The sequence below is a fragment of the Myodes glareolus genome, chromosome 19, assembly GCF_982192425.1.
Source record: "Myodes glareolus chromosome 19, mMyoGla1.1, whole genome shotgun sequence".
NCBI lineage: Eukaryota > Metazoa > Chordata > Mammalia > Rodentia > Cricetidae > Myodes > Myodes glareolus.
Genome location: NC_142044.1, coordinates 29,085,257 through 29,101,862, shown reverse-complemented (window position 1 = coordinate 29,101,862; position 16,606 = coordinate 29,085,257). Strand labels below are relative to the sequence as shown.

Genomic DNA, 16,606 nt, shown 5'->3' with positions numbered 1-16,606 from the left:
GATTAGAAAGAATATTTTAGTAAGCCAAAGTATATTGGAGGCAGAATGTCTCCTTGATAGGGCCAGCATATGTGGGTACTCTTAGCAAAGATGGCGCTGAGGTTTGGACTTTGACCTCAACCAATAATGGTGGCTATCCACGTGTTTGTATTTTTCCAGAGCTCAGAGCAATCTGGAGTTACAAGTTTTACAGATTTTAAAACAAGCACACATACACACACAGACATAAAACAAGCATACCGTGGTCATATTGTTTACACATATATATTAACAGACAGATGAACAAAGCTTTTTTTAGGAACCCGTGTCAGCTGACCAACTTAAAAATTTTAGAATAGGCTGCTGAAACCAGGCAAGTACACAGGTTATCCCATTATGGATCAGATCAGTAGATGCTGTAAGGGAGAACAAAATCAAAAGGATGGAACACCTATGCAGTTTTAGAGTGGAAGGGCAGGGGGAGCAGATCCATTGTAGTGAGAATCCCACCGTGACCACATGCCAGGAATGCAGACAAACAGTGAACAGCAAAGAGAGAGGTGGGGAGAGGGAGTGGGAGCCCAGCATCCAGAAACTCTGGGCATTGGGGGTGGGAGTTGTTTCCTTGTTCTCATGCCTGCAAAAAAATTTAGGCATTAAGGACATATGGTGATAGATAGCCACAACTGAAAAAGACTTTGTTAAATTGGCTGACTTAATAGGCCGCGCAAGAGCATTTGAAGATTAGGTCTCGAATTGTAGGTAACCATTCTGCAAAGCTATCCCAGGATCCATAGCCTAGAGCAATACATCCACTGTGGTAGACTTTGGATCAAGAAAACAGAGGGGGGTAAGCAATACCTACAACAGAGCATCTCCTGAAAAAGGAATCCCACATGGACAAGGCAGGCCCTTGTCCCGATCAGGTGGGGCACCAGGTGTGGCCACTTCTTTCGTAGGACAGTCCAAAAATTGCATGAGGCCCTGGGCTTCTAAGGCAATGTCTTGGAACTAGGAACTTACCCAGAAAATGCCACGCTTAGCTTGACGGGGAGCGGGTGCAAGGGAGGGTGCTTTCTTACCATGTGGCCCTGGGCAGGTGAGAAAAACAGCCCCTTTGGTGGGACCTCCAGATGGAAAGTTTCTGCACCCCGATAAACCTCTCCACCAATGCAATAATCCATATCAGACCAAATCAATCCAAATTAGAAAAGCCTCGGTTTAATGGATACCAGTGCTCCCAGGTGGCCTTCTAGCCCCCCAGAGAGGAGACTGGAAAGGGAGACCAGAAAACCATGTGTTTGTTCTCCGGGGTACAATTTAAATACCCTGTGGGAGTGGTCTTGAGCATCTCTGGGGAGAGGACATCATTTGGCAGATTTTCTCCGAGGTAGAGTCTAGACTGAGGCAACTCCCAGGGGAGGGGGCTTGGGATGGAACGTTCATCCGAACATTTCAAACTCCTTGGATATATGGATTCCAGGGGCTGTGGTGTGGCACCAACCTAAACAGACTCTGCAAGCAGGTTGCCTAACTCTAACATTTAATCCTGCATCTGTGCAAAGAGACAATCCTACTTCTTACTTTGCAGTGTCTAAAATGGCCCAAACGATTTAATGTGTCTTGTCCACATAAATACTGAACAGATTTGAGGTTATCATTGCAGGGGGCTTGAGTGGACACGATCTCGTCTTTATTTACCTTGATAAACTACGAATGAATAGTGTCCCATCGAGCATCCCTCCAAAGGCTCACTCATATGCCCTGTGCTTTATATTCTCACTGCAGCTGTTCAGGAACTGCTCAAGGTTCTTTAAGTTCCCCATACAGGAGTTTCAATAACAGAAAAGCTAGCTTTGAGTTCCTGGTTAAGTGCCAGGCTATCAATACCTACTGAGATTTCGCAACCACCTCTTCCAGGGAGTCTAACCTTTACAACTCTGCTGCCCAAAACTCCTCTTTCTCATGCTCATGAGCTGCATCACTATTGCATGCTTGTCTATATTTCTCCTCATGCTCTTGCTGTAAGTGGGGTGTCTGTTGAGCCTGCTGTACAAGTTGGCCCCTGTTCTTCATCAAAGCCCACTCTAAATGGGAATACCTCTGATGGGCCTTCTTTATCTCTTCCCGGTTTGGCGCGGGAGAATTGTCTGTATTCTGTCAATCATGTTTTAAATAAACGCTGATTGGTCAGGCAGGAGGTGTAGGTGGGAAAACCAGACAGGAAGTGGAAATGATGCAAGGAGAGCAGGAGAATTCTGGGGAGGAGGAAGCTGATTCCTCGCACTCCTGCCCAGATAACTGAAGCAGCAGGATGTGAGCTGTCCCACTGAAAAAGGTATTGAGCCACATGGCTAACATAGATCAGAAAAATGGGTTAATCAAGTTGTGAGAGTTAGCCAGTAAGAAGCCTGACCTAAGGGGCCAATCAACATTATAACTTATAGAGATTTCTGTGTGGTTTTTCTCTGGGACTAAACAGCTGGGGGGGTCGGGCAGAACCAAGAGCCCAAACAAGCAGGCTCCCTCCATGTTGCACCGGTGGCAGATGAAATAAAGTATTTGCCTATGATTCCAGGGCACTTTGCATGTACAGCTTCACTGAAATATTTATTGTCCTTTATCACTGGGCTCTGACTTGCTTGGCCATCTCCATCATTTCTGCTCTCTATGTGTAGGACCTGAGTGAGCATTCTGTTCCAGGTGGCACAGAAGATGCTAAGAACACTGGCCTGCATCATTATTTGTATTAGTCATGACTTTTGAGTTCCAGGCCTAAGTTACAGAGATAGGATGTACTGTCTCATGCAAGTGCTAATTCCTAGCAGAGACCCTTTTCCCAGTCTTTGCCTCCCTGCCCTCTCTTTTGTGTTGGTGTTGTTCCTCGGAGCCCATCTTCTCATGATGGTTCCTTGTGAGTCTGCAAACACATACCTTTCAGATTTCTAATCTGTCAAAAGAGATTTCATTCATTTAGAGTTATGATATGAGACCTGAAATTGTTACATCAGTTCTGGGAGGATTCCATTTTCATGGCAAAAGCAGTCACTTTCTTGATGAGTGAGGTTCCAGAAGTCATTGAATGGGTCAGATGCTGGGATGAAAAACAAAAGAAATTAGCTGGTCCACCCTCTAGTAGAAAAAAGTGATTCCACACCAAGAATAGGCATTGCCTTCAAAACCTGGAGGTAGATGGTGTTATACATATACATACATACATATATATATACATACATATATATATATTTATTTGAGGGGGGAATAGAGAAATGAAACAAAAAAATCTTAAATGTGAAAAGATGTTAAAGTAAATAGAAGGTGGTAAAGGGGGAGGACAGAGAAAGAGCATCTACAGATTGGGAGAAGCCAGATTCTTGATGAGATAAGTCAAAATAGGTACCAAGTCAATTGCCACTGAAGGAGCAATGAACATCAGGTCCAAAGTCACACAACTGATTTCTTTATCAAATTCAAAGAGACACCCACTCAGCCTTCTGTGTGCACAGCCAGGGATCTTTGCTGTGTCTCAAGCTGGATTTATTTCCCTAATTGCCCATGAAATCTGGATAGATAGAGAATCCAAACACACGTTAGAGGGATGATTGACATTCCACTGAACCCTCGATAATTTATTTAATTCATACAGTATACATAAATCCTCCACACTTTGAGTGACATAATTTACTCCTGCTCCAGTTTGAATTGCCAGACTTCAGGATTCCACCCGCACCAGGGGCTCAGTGAGATTTATAGCTAACGCTACCCGATATTCAGCAAAAATCACAAAAATAAAAACACTCACAGTAAAACACCTTCTGAGTTTTAGACAACTATTGTAAAATTAAGCCCCTGAAGCCTTTGGGGGAAATTAAATTGAAATCTATTCATAGATATTTTTTAAAGTCCTCATGTGGTGGTAATCTAACTCAGCTCTGATTACTTACAGGTGTTAGTCTGAGCCTCAAGGTCATGATTGTCATGATTCTTGTGGCTGTAACTGCTGGAAACTTTGTACTTCTTTCTACCATGATTTGACAATGTTGAAATAGTTCAGTGCTTTCAGAGTTTTGAAAGGACTATTTCATAATACATATTTTTTTTGTCTCTTTGGTCTTTAGAGATTTCCAGTATGCGAAGTTGCTATTGTCTTTCTATGCCTCATTTCAGACAAAACATTATGTCCTGTCTAGATGTGGTTTTTAAATCTTGGTGCTGGCACCTCATAGCTGTCTGATCTTGGACTATTGCATCATGTCTCTCAGTCTTGGTCTACTCATCCACAAAACCCAGATAATGCTCCCTGCTTTGCATGGTTTGGGGCTGATGAAATAAGCTAACGTATGAAAAGTGAATAACAAAGCGCTCTGTAAATTGTAGGCGGTTTTATTATTGTTGTGGCTGGCACAGTCATAATCATCATCACATTTTAAGAGTTCTGATTTTAGCATAAACTACAAAGGTTTCCTCCAATATCAAAGCAAACAGTAAGGCTGGGGCATTTAGAACATAGACTCTTGTTTTGTTATAAAAGGAATTTTTTTTCATTGTCTGTGGAATTTTCTAATCAATGGATTCATATAATGTGACATAATTTTTAAGAAAAGATCTTTCAAATTTATGAGTATATGTACATATATGCATGAGCTTATAGGTACCATGTCTGTGCAGGAGTCAACAGAGGCCAAAAGAAAGCATAAGATCCCCTGGAACTAGAGATGTGAGCTACCTACCATATAGGTACTAGGCGTGCCCTTAAACACTGAGTCATCATTCCACCTCCACTGGGCCTGATTTTGTTTTGTTATTGATGGTCAATTGTTTAAACTGGCACACATTTGAAAACTATGAAGTAACATTAGCAGGAATTTGTTCTTCAGAGATATTTAATCAGAAATCTATGACTCATTTCTTCTTCGTCCCGCAGAAGCTGGTCTGATGCATAAGATCTCCTTACAAGCAGCCCTGCTCACAGTGTGCTTAATCATTTCTGCATGTGCCAGGTAATCTAGTTTTGCTTTCTTGAAATAACAGTTCATAACCGATGGGGAGCTATAAGTGGTGGATGATTTCCTTCCCCCTTTTACAAACTATTTTAGGCAGCTCAATGGCTAAGACTTGTTCATTTATCCGCCATGATAGTACCTTTAACTCTAAACATAGCCTCTCCATCCTCTACAGTACATAAAGAAGCCAGTGTACCTTGCCTAGAAATGGATTTTACCATGTGTTATCTTCTGTTTAAGTAGCGGTGGCAAGGGTAGTTACAATCTACATTCCCATTCCAGTGCATTCCAGAACACTTGAAATTCCCACTGAGTCCCCACTTCTCCTATTGTAGTTTGTATCCTAAAATACTGAAGAATCAAAAGATGTTCTCTAAAGAGTAACAATACTTACTTGGAACTAACAGAGTGCAACATGGGAACACATAGACAGCCATGGGTGAATTCAGAGGCTAAAAGAAGATGATGTTTATAAAGGGAGAAATAAAGAGAATAATATCAAGTATTTTGAAATGATAATGCTTGGCCAAAATGACTGACAATAAGGATGATATATTGAGATTGAAAAGAATTTGGTGGGCAAATGTCCCTGTAGAAGTACTTTGGATATAAGGTTGTATTGGGCTGGGAGAATTTTGGGGGCCTGGGTGGAGTCTTTTGGAATAGTTACTGTCAGGTAATTATGTTATTAATTTTTCATACTGTTCTGCATTTGCTTGTTTGTTGTTGGGGTTGATACAAGTGACTCTGTCTTACTTTGTCAACTTTCACCCAACTGTCAGTTTCAGAGAAGCCAACTTAGCAGTGCAGGATACACAACATTAAGTCCCGGATGTAGTTGTACTAACGCCTCCCTCCTATCCTTCATGTTCTTGCCATGCTTTCTTGGTCTGCCTTTTCCAAAGATTCTTGGGAAATTATTAAGTCCCTTCAGCACTCAGCCTGTTCATGCCTCAGGGTCTTTATTCATTGCCTGGTACAAATCTATTTCACTTACACTAGTAACATGCAACCACACTTCTTTCTGGACTCTCTTCACATTCTTTATTACAGAGACCTTTCCTGCAAGTGTGTGCAGACAGTATGATGTTGTAGACAGTATGGTGCTTTCCTTTACTTAAAAGCCCTTTCTACTCTTGACCCATTACTATATTTCAGTTATCCAAATTTTATAATAAGGCGAGCAATCTGCCAATGTCACACTTTGGCAAGTAAAAGTGTTTTTGGTACAAGCTAAATGTCTTGAGTTCAATACCCGGAACCCACACTGGAACAAGAAAATCAACTTCTGAAACTTACCCCTTTAACACACATGTGCCAGGAAAACATATACACATGTACACACACAAATCTTACAATGAGGTTGCGTGCATACACAAAATAGGTAAAATTTAAAGTATTTCCTATAGAATATGAACAATCCAGAAGGGCCATTGATGTATTGTTCTTACTTCCATATCCTCAATGACAATAGTTCATTGATATTTTTGTTTGAGTGGATGAGACGAAAAGAACAGTAAAGCCCTCAAAGCTCCACAATCTTTGGACTCTGGTGGGAAAATGCTACACTCTGAATTCCTGCATCCTGAGGGTCAAATGTCTCTGTATGGCTCAGGAAGGTTGATTTTTATAATACCAACTCCTAGATCCTCTCATTTGAGATATGAATTTAGTCCTATTGAGAACTGGTATTTTAAAACAAGCCTCCCACTTAATTATGAGGTTTGAGAAAGATTTTAGATCACAATGGGACCAAAAGAACAAAAGGAGGAGGATCTCTGGCTAAAAATGGATTGTAACATTCTTCATTGCATAGCCCAAGCTGGAAACTGATAATGTGTGTTAGGACAATAATGACTGGAAGAAATTATGCAGAGCAATCACAATCAGTATTCTTTTAACTAAGTGTGCTCCAAACTTCCAAGTTGGTCAGGAAACCCCGTTAGACAGGGCTATCAGTGAAACATTCCTCATGAGTTAACCTATGTGAATGCATTCAGCCTTGAGAAGTAGAGCTTAACTCCATGTTACCTTTGTGTGAACTGTGTTTAGAAACTAATTTCCAAAGGGTAGATAAAAGAAGAGAGGAGAAATGGTTTCTGTGGAGTATGGAGACAAGAACTGGTTGGCACCACCTCTGGCGACCAAGGCCAACATCAATGAGATGAGACTGATTATTGTATGTGCCCTTGACAGAGGGCAGTAATAATGGAACTCTACCTCCATGCCCCAAACCTTGGTCCAGGCATGAGAAAAATGAAGAAAAAAGTCTAAAAGAAGGACATTCAGCACATTGGAAGTCCTCCTCAAAGCCAGTAAGGCCATCAGGACCGTGTTGTCATACCCCAGAGGGGCCCAATTAGCCATGACCACTAAATGTAACGCGGTTCCTTGATGGGACCCTGGAACAGGAAAAGGCCATTAGGTGAAAACTGGTAACCCAAGTTTAAACATCTCATATCTGTACAGACGCAAGGATTTTTTTAAACGGGCTTTACCGAATTCATTCTTTGACAATTTCATACATGTATATAACATATCCTGATAATATTCATCCCTTCACCCTCTCTATCATCCTCTCACTTTACAGAATTTTAATGTGTACTTTGGGATTATAATTCAACATTATGGTTTGTTCACTTTTTTTAAAAAAAAAATTATTGCTGGGCATTGGTGGCACACGCCTTTAATCCCAGCACTCAGGAGGCAGAGGCAAGTGGATCTTTGTGAGTTCGAAGCCAGCCTGGTCTACAAGAGCTAGTTCCAGGACAGGTTCCAAAGCTACAGAGAAACCCTGTCTCAAAAAACCAAAAAAAAAAAAAAAAAGAAAAAAGAAAAAAAAACCACCCCCACCCAAAAAAACCAACAACAAAATATTCTTGCTCAATCTTCTATTGGGAACTCTTGCAATCTTGCAGATTAGCTACTATGGCCCTTTCCTATACCTCTATATTTTATATTTACTTTGTGTGTGTGTTTCCTATAACCCAAGATGCTCTTTAATTCTCTATGCAGCTGTACTTCTCCACCTCTTGATTCTATCACCCAAGTGCTAGACCACACCTGGCTTTTGCTTTCCTTAGAAAAAGCTATTTAATAGCAATTAAAATCAACCAACATCTATAATGCTGGCAACATACACAGTTAACTTGAAATGATAACAGTATAGCAACGAGGAATAAAAACATGAAGACAGTCCTGTGAGAATGCACCACCATATACTGACAGTGATAGTGAGTCACTATCATCTGTAAGTTGACTCCTGATTTGAAAGAATGTACATGTCCCTTTAAACCGATGAGATAAGGCTTGTATGCAAAGCTGACATTCACTTGGCCAGCTCAACCAAAGATCTTTAGTCACATTGGGTTTTTATTCTCCTCATGCTTTTATCCAAATTTCGCAATCAGTAAATCTTATTTCTGCCTCAAAATATATTATGAATCATCATTGTTTAGTACTTCCATATTCCTTATATTTTTTAGAAAACAATTAAGTAACAAATAATTCAGACTCACCTTGTATCTGCCCTAGCTTTAGTCATTTCTCTGAAATCCCCAGAATTGATCAGAGTGCCAAGTACTCATTGATATTAAAATATGATTGCTTCTAGGCCATGTACAGACAGAAATGAAGGATATTTGTGCATATATAATACCCTTGACACACATGTGTGTGGAATATATGTATTAACCCAAATGTGTTTATATTAATATATCTAACCCTAACCCAATGTCATACGATTCATGCCAGGTTTTCCTGTCACCTCAATTTTCACCACTTTGTACTGAATTGATTCAGTCTTTCTGTATATGTGCAGAAGTTGTTGACTTAGTAACTCATACCTGCATAAAAGGCAGTCTTACTGATGCAAACACAATATTTATGCTTAATTCCTCCCATCTCTGGTCTTAGAGTTCCAGTTGAAGCTCCATTTCCTGAATTTATCTAGATTGGTACCTCTTGCCTTCTTCCAAGTGAGGTTACATCATCCATTTGTAACACAGTTATTTTCTTTTGTCAACATCTTATCCTCAAGGTTTCCAATATTCTTACTGAATTTTTTTTTAGTTCTAACACACTGATAGTCAGTAACTTGAATGATTCTCCTCAATAAATAGGCCAAGATTGATAAATCTTTAGCCAAATTAACCAAAAGATGGATAGAGAAGATCCAAGTTAAGAAAATTAAAGGTAAAGGAAGAGACATTACAACAGACACTGCGGAAATTCAGAGAATCATAAGGACATACTTTAAAAAAAATCTGTATTACACCAAACTAGAAAACCTCAACAATTGGATGAATTTCTTGATCTATTTGAGCAACAATAGTTAAATCAAGATAAAATGTACAATTTAAACAGACCTATAACCCCTAGTGAAATAGAAGCAGCAATTAAAATCCTTCAAAATAACTCTGAGATTCCATCTTATATGTCTGAGAATGGCCAAGATCAAAAACACTGATGACAACCTATGCTGAAGAGGATATAGGGTAAAGGAAACACTCCTCCATTGCTGGTGGGAATGCAAGCTGGTACAACCCCTTTGGATATCAGTATGGTGAGTTCTCAGAAAATTAGGAAATAACCTTTCTCGAGACCCAGCAATACCACTTTTGGGTATATACCCAAAAGATACTCAATTGTACCACAAGGACATGTGCTTAACTACATTCCTAGCAACATTGTCTGTTACAGCCAGAACCTGGAAACAACCTAGATGCCCCTCAACTGAAGAATGGATAAGGAAAGTGTGGTACATTTACACAATGAAGTACTACACAGCTGAAAAAAATGACATCTTGAAATTTGTGGACAAATAGATGTACCTAGAAAACATCATATTGAGTGAGGTAACCCAGATCTAGAAAGACAAATATCATATGTACTCACTCATAAGTGGCTTTTAAACATAAAGCAAAGAAAAACCAGGCTACAATTTGCAATGCCAGAAAACCTAGACAACAATATGGACCCCAAGAGAGACATACATGGATCTAATGTACATGGGAAGCAGAAAAAGACAAGATCTCCTGAGTAAATTGGGAGCATGGGGACCATGGGTGAGAGTAGAAGGGGAGGGGACAGGAAAGGAGGGGGTGGAAAAAATATATAGCTCAATTAAAAAAAATTTAAAAATTTAAATAAATTTTAAAAAATGAAGCAAATTGAAAGAGAGATAGCAAGATGAAATAAGTCAATTATAAACTCTCAGTACCCTTCTGCATGAACGCTTCCTCCCTCAGACTCCACTTCCTAAAGTTTCAATGACCTTCTCAAACAGTGTCACCTGCTAGAGACCAAGTTGAGATAAATGTGGCGATGGGAAATATTTTTCACTCCAGAGCACAGCAATAGATTTTGGAACACTCTTCACCATTACTTTTGATCATCCTTTCTGGGGTGTTTTCCTTCTTCTCTGTCAAGGAGGACATCAATTCTGCATGTTAGAGAGACTGTGGGATGGTCTTAGAGCTCTTGGCTGCTCTGTTCTTTTCCTCAGTTTTTGTGTAATGTCTTCACTGGAAAAATTTCTACTGCCCTAGTTTGTTCAGTGAGGTTTCTTTCTACTGTGCCTAGTTTGCCAATAAATCTATTAAGAGAAAAAAAAAAAAGAACAAAAGCTCTTACAGCAGTCCCAAGTTCAGGTTCCAAAACCCTCATTGGGGGTCATAATAGCCTGTTTAATACCTCTGACGTCCACCTTTGTGGGCTCTGCACTCACAGGCACATACTGTCCCTCCTACATGCATAGAAACACACATAATCAAAAACAAAAATCTTTTTTTTTTTTTTTTAAAAATCCATTTAGTGCATTTATGTGTTTCTAATTCAGGGTTCTTTGTCTCTTTTGTCGCCCTGTCTGTCCTTTTGCTGAAACATACTATTTTTATTTTGCATCTATACAGTCAGTCTTGACATTCAGAGTCTATTCTTGGTCGGAAAGAACACTTGATGTGTTGGGAATACAGGATTAATATGCTACAATAACACAATTGTGTTTTTTTCAGATGGTTTATGGGAGGAGAATTAGCCAGCATCTTTACCTGCACAGTGGTGATCACAGCAGCTTGTAAGTAACTTTTCCAAGGTTGATGCTCTAATTCTTGAACTTTTCTCAAATAATGATCATTTAAATAAAAATCAATGTGTATTTCTCTTTTCTACCCAAGACGTTGCAAAGCCACTGTTTCTCAGCCTTGCCAGATATTTCAAAGCCACCACCTGGGCTAAGTAAGTGCTGCCTTTGATGTCATCACTGTTTAATCAAAGATGTCAGAATCTGGTGTTTGTGGCAGGTCTCTGCTGAGTGAGAGATGGTGAGGGCCACATAGGTGAACAGCCCCACCAGCATGCGAAGAACACTTTTTTTTACTGATAAAACCTAGCAACAGTCATAGAAATACACTTAGTCTCAAAATAACTAGGATGATATTTTAGGGCCTCAAGACATTGGAAATAATAGGAAAATCAGTGTCCTCAATTCTTTTTAAAAGTGTTGTTAGAGATTCATGACATTGCACTTTCAAAACTTTTCCTAGTAAGATGTCTTTATGATACAGCTTCCCAAATGCCTGGCAAAGTGCCCGTGAAATGATCTGTTATGAGCTACAATCTTTCCACCCTTGCTAACTCTCCTAATGAGAATTTCAGAGGGCTTCCACGATCTAGGAGATGCTCACAGAATTTAAAGCAGGCTCCTCAGGCTCATCTCATTGCAAGACAGGCTGTGTTGTTGACCTTCACTGGGGTTATTGAGACCAGCTACCTACAGTGGCTTGAAGATAGAGCAGGGTCTGCAAATCAAATCAGTTTACTTGCCAATGAACTTGCCTCTCTGCATCCTTGTTCATGATATCTTGGTCCTGATTCTGAAATCACAGTGGGGTAAGTAGAGATTTATTTTCTTTACAACTCTAAGTAATATGGAGAATTTACTGACACTCTGAGTGACCTTTCCCATAATTCCCAGCCATTCAGGTTTCTGAACACAGCCATTGATGTAACTAAGATTCGTAGAATCTACTAGTGAGATAATTGGGTGTTGGTGCCATCTCCCAAGTCCCTGTTCTTTAACCTTTGTTAGTCACATTTATTTAAAATTCTTCTAAGATAACTGTTTACCTCCTATTTATGTTCGAGGTCATTTTAGATCTAAGTGGAGGCTCCCAGGCTTCATTATCCAGTCCTACCTACAGCTTTTTTTTTCTTTAGGTAGGATCAAGTATTCTGACTTAGTCGTCTTTATTTTTGACAGTTTCATTCATTCATATGTGAATATATATATATATAGTTTATATTACATATATAATAAATTTTAGTCACTTGTGTCCATTCTTACCCTATTTCAGTTCCTCATCTTCTTCTGCTGAAACCCTCCTTCCTACTAAGTACCCCTCTTATTTTTCATATCTTTTTTTGTATCTGTGACCCACTGAGTTAAAATGAATACAGAGGGCGCTTATTTATTGAAGCGTGAGCAACTTACCAGTGGCTACACCACTGAAGAAAGTGACAACCTTTCCCTAACCATCATTCACTCTCAATAGTCCCTCGGGGAAGGGTGTGACCTTCTGAGCCCTTCCCCTTCCCATGATGAAATTTTGATGGGTTCAGTCTCCTACGGATCTTCTGCAGGCAACCAAAACTTCAGTGAGTTCACAGACACCTCAACTGGGGTGTGTCATACCCGTGTGACTTGTATTGTCAGTGCTGCTCTTCACCTCTAGCGCTTATACTTTTTAACCCTGTCATTCTGTGATGTTCCATGGTGGTTCAGTTTTGTATGCCAAGATGACACCAGCCAGTACTAGACTAGCAGAGACAGTCCCAGCATTTCCTAGCGTGTTCAAGACCTTAGGCTTGAGCATCAGAGCCACCAAAATGAAAGGGAGCAAAAACGTGACCTGAAGTGTAGCCCAGATGTATAAAGCTTGCTTCGGAATGCACAAGGCTTACATTTGAGCTCTAGCACCACAATAAACAAACAAACAAACAAAAAAGAACATTTTTTTTAACCCAAGGAGCAATTGAAACCCAAAGTCCAGTAGCAATAGCATGGTTAAGGTTTGCTAGAGAGTGAGATATATATATGAATCACTCCTAATAAAAAAATTAAATGTACAATTAATTGGAAAGATGCATTGCCATCAGGTATAGAAGAATTCCTCAAAATGGGGATGAGGGTAGGGCTTTTAGGCTCTAAAGCCATGGAGGAGCTATCTTCTGCCCCCATTCTAGGCCTTCTGAATCCAAGTCCTGAAGGTCTTTAGTTATAACAGTCTCTCTGGGTAATTCTTTGTACATTTGCAATGATAATATTGGAAAGATGATTTCTGTACCTTTTACTCCTTGATTTGTGGCATCGCTTAGCCTACCAAAACTCTGCTGGGAACTGTGCTCTGTACCAAGTACGGTGCTCAGTTCTTCTGAACAGTCATGAAATAAGTATTCAACATGGGTTCCAAGGTCACAAAACCAAGGCACGTGGCCAGTCTTAATACTTTAGAGCTTAATAATAGAAAAATACATACAATAAGCAGGGTAATTTTTTTTATAAATGGTAAATAAAAATATGGAGCTAGTAATTAGGCCGAGACTGGGAGAGGCAGGCCTTTCTGAAAGAGGTACGGTGTGAGATGAAATGCCACAGTTAATTTCCCAAGTTGGATTTTAGGTATCTCACCATTGCTCTGAGTTCTTTCCTTATTCTCTCCTAAAAGCAAATACATCAAGACTGCATGTCTATTCTGCACTGACATTCTCATCTGCATCTTCATTTATAGGAAAAGATCCTTTCTCTAATGATTTATATACATACTTTGGCCGCCTCCTCCTCTCCTCTTCTTCCTCTCTTATTGTCTCTCCATTTTTTTCTGCTTTCTGCACACCAGCTTGCCTGTACACATGCCCTTACATTGAAGACCTGTGAAGACAAGAAGTGTACACACCCCAATGCGCTTAAAATAGTAGGTGCTCTATGCATATTCATCAGCCCAAAGATGTTTTCTGCATCATTGCTTGAAGGACTCCTTTTACAGCAAAGAGTTCTGTGCCTGTGCATCCACCATACTGCAACTCTTTCCTTTTTGCTTGAATGTATCTAAGAGATAATGAGACACATACATGGTGATTAATATCAAGAGTCAAGAATGACTCATAAGTCTCCTCTCACAATCAGTGATGAGTGCCGAAGGAATTGGGGGAAGTTACTGAGTTCAGTTCAACAGACATCCACACTGCAACCCTCCCATGCTCATCTTGCACTTTGCGAGGATGAATTCGATTAGGTACCTCGTTCTTGGCATTTCAGTCCTCTCAAGTCATATCTCTTTTTACATCATAAATCAATTTCTTTTCACCCACATTCCCCCTTGAATTTGAAGTCTACAGTTGTGAGGGTTGTGCTACTTACTCATCGTGGCTGGAGCAGCCCTTACTCCTGAAGGTCATCACAGGTGTCCCATGCCTCTCACGATTTCTTTAATCATCAGTACGCATGCTCTGCATTCCTTTGACAGACACCCTGTACCAGAGCAGGTAGAAAATTGCCCCAGTTTCATTTATGTTGCCATAATAAAATGTCCTGAGAAAAATCAATATAGGAGAGGAATGGGTATGTTTGGCCTAAAATTTTCGGTTACAGACTGTCACTAAGGGGAAATCAAGTATCTACTCAGGAACTTGAGTATCTACTCACATTGCATCCACTGTGTAGTGCAAAAATAAAAAATGCATCCTTTCTCCTTTCAGCTAGCTTTGTTTGTTTGGTTGGTTGGTTTTGATCTTTATATTGTCAGGGCTCCCCTGCCAAGGCTGCCCACAACAAACTGGGTCTTCTCACTTCAATTAACAGTTATAACAATTCTTTACAGACATGCCGATCTAGGTAATTCCTCTCCTGAGGCTCTCTTCTCAAGTAAAGAGGTTGGGTCAAGTTAACAGTTAAAAGTAACCAGAATACACACGTGCTTTCTACTTTTAGGTGGAAACTTTTCATTCATGTTTATAATGTATGAATCAATTAACTGTATAGTTAAGTCATGGAAACTACAGTCACATTACTCTCTAGGCCAGCGGTTCTCAACTTGTGGGTTCTGGCCCCATTGCAGGGGTGGGGCTAATGACCCTTCTCACAAGGGTCACATATCAGATGCCCTGCATATTAGATATTTATATTATGATTCATAACTGTAATAAAGTTACAGTTATGGAGTGGCAGTGAAAATAATTTTATGGGTTGGGGTCACCACAACATGAGGAACTGTATTAAAAGGTCGGAAGACTAGGAAGCTTGAGAACCACTGCTCTAGACTCTCCTCCTGGGATGGTGCAGATGAGAAAATATTATAAAATGGTGATTAGCCAATTTTTTGTGGTGAACTTTAAAGGTCAAGACCCCTGTGGTTTCTGAGGAAAGGTCATTGAAGACTGCCAGTGGGAAATTGATGTAGAGTTAACCTAAGTTGACCCTCTGCTCTTACTAGTTGTGATTGTTTAGGCTCCTTTGTGCATAATTAGATACTGCAGTGTGTGTGTGTGTGTGTGTGTGTGTGTCTACGCGCGCATGCGCGCATGAGCGTATGAATCATTTATTCCTCTTTTCTTTCTCATCTAGATTTGACAGCCCTTGAGGAATACCTGTAATGAATGTCTTCAGTCTGACTATCTGGAAACACAATTTGTAGTCTACTTGGAATGAATCAACCACTTTATTGGAAGGGGATGAACAAAAGGATAACTGAGAAAAAAAAAAAACTTTAATTTGACCAAGTAATTTCTTTCTAAAAATCTCAATTTCCACATGTAACAGTAATTGATCTTGACATCAATATTAAATTTCTTTTCTTTCATGAACGCTGTCAGTTGAAAGGGAAGGGATGGGAGACAGTGACAGAGCACAGACCACCTGGAGTTATCGTCCCCTGTTGTTCCCAAGGCGATGGACCTCAAACATTAATTTTAATTAGAGAGTTCTGTGAGTGGCTTGAAGCATAAATATCTCTGGTCTGCCAGCATGCGGCTATGCCTCGCTGACCTACTTTAAACAATGCAAACAAGTTCATATAGTTAATGCATGCTGTATAAGAATTAGGAACAGTTTCTACATACAATGTATTGTTGCAAAAATTCATCCCGTTTTGAAACATCCATTGATGGTGATGTTAGGTGCTGTGGTTTGTCTCCAAATGTCCATGTGTTGAAAGCCTGATTTCTGTGGGACAAGTGGGGCAGTGTTAAGCAGTGGTAGGACATTTAAGAAACAGAACCAGTGGAACATTTTAGCTTGTTGGCGAACTTTCTTCAGAATGTGTAAATGATCAAACCCTCAGTCTGTCTCTAGCTTTCTGTCCACCCCTTGGTCCTTAAGGAACTTTTATGTATCACATTTTCATCACAATTTGAATTAAAATGATCTTTATTCCACAGAAATAAAAAGAAAAACACCAATGAAAGCCATTCAAGAGAAGAATTAGTATTTCAACAAGCAGCTCTCTCCCTTGCTCATTTTTCATCTTTGGCTCCCATTACTATAATGAAATACCCAAGGTAAAATAGCTAGAAATGAAAAAGGATTCCTATGGCCCACAGTTCCGGAGGTTCAAACGCAGGTGCCAGCA

The 16,606-nt window shown here is 39.9% G+C and overlaps 1 protein-coding gene across 5 annotated transcripts in view; it reads left to right on the top strand.

Annotated features, from left to right (window-relative positions):
- Tmem71 (transmembrane protein 71) overlaps window positions 1-15,838 on the top strand; it is a 41,357-nt gene extending 25,519 nt beyond the window's left edge. For 4 of the 5 annotated variants that reach the window (XM_048457223.3, XM_048457221.3, XM_048457219.3 and 1 more), the window contains 4 exons: window positions 4,904-4,979; window positions 10,997-11,058; window positions 11,159-11,219; window positions 15,604-15,838. In XM_048457223.3, the coding sequence (XP_048313180.3) occupies window positions 4,904-4,979; window positions 10,997-11,058; window positions 11,159-11,219; window positions 15,604-15,619 (215 nt within the window). In that variant the 3' untranslated portion in view covers window positions 15,620-15,838. The remainder of the gene's footprint in view (window positions 1-4,903; window positions 4,980-10,996; window positions 11,059-11,158; window positions 11,220-15,603) is intronic. The other variant, XM_048457222.3, reaches the window with a different exon arrangement.
- Window positions 15,839-16,606: the final 768 nt, after the last annotated feature.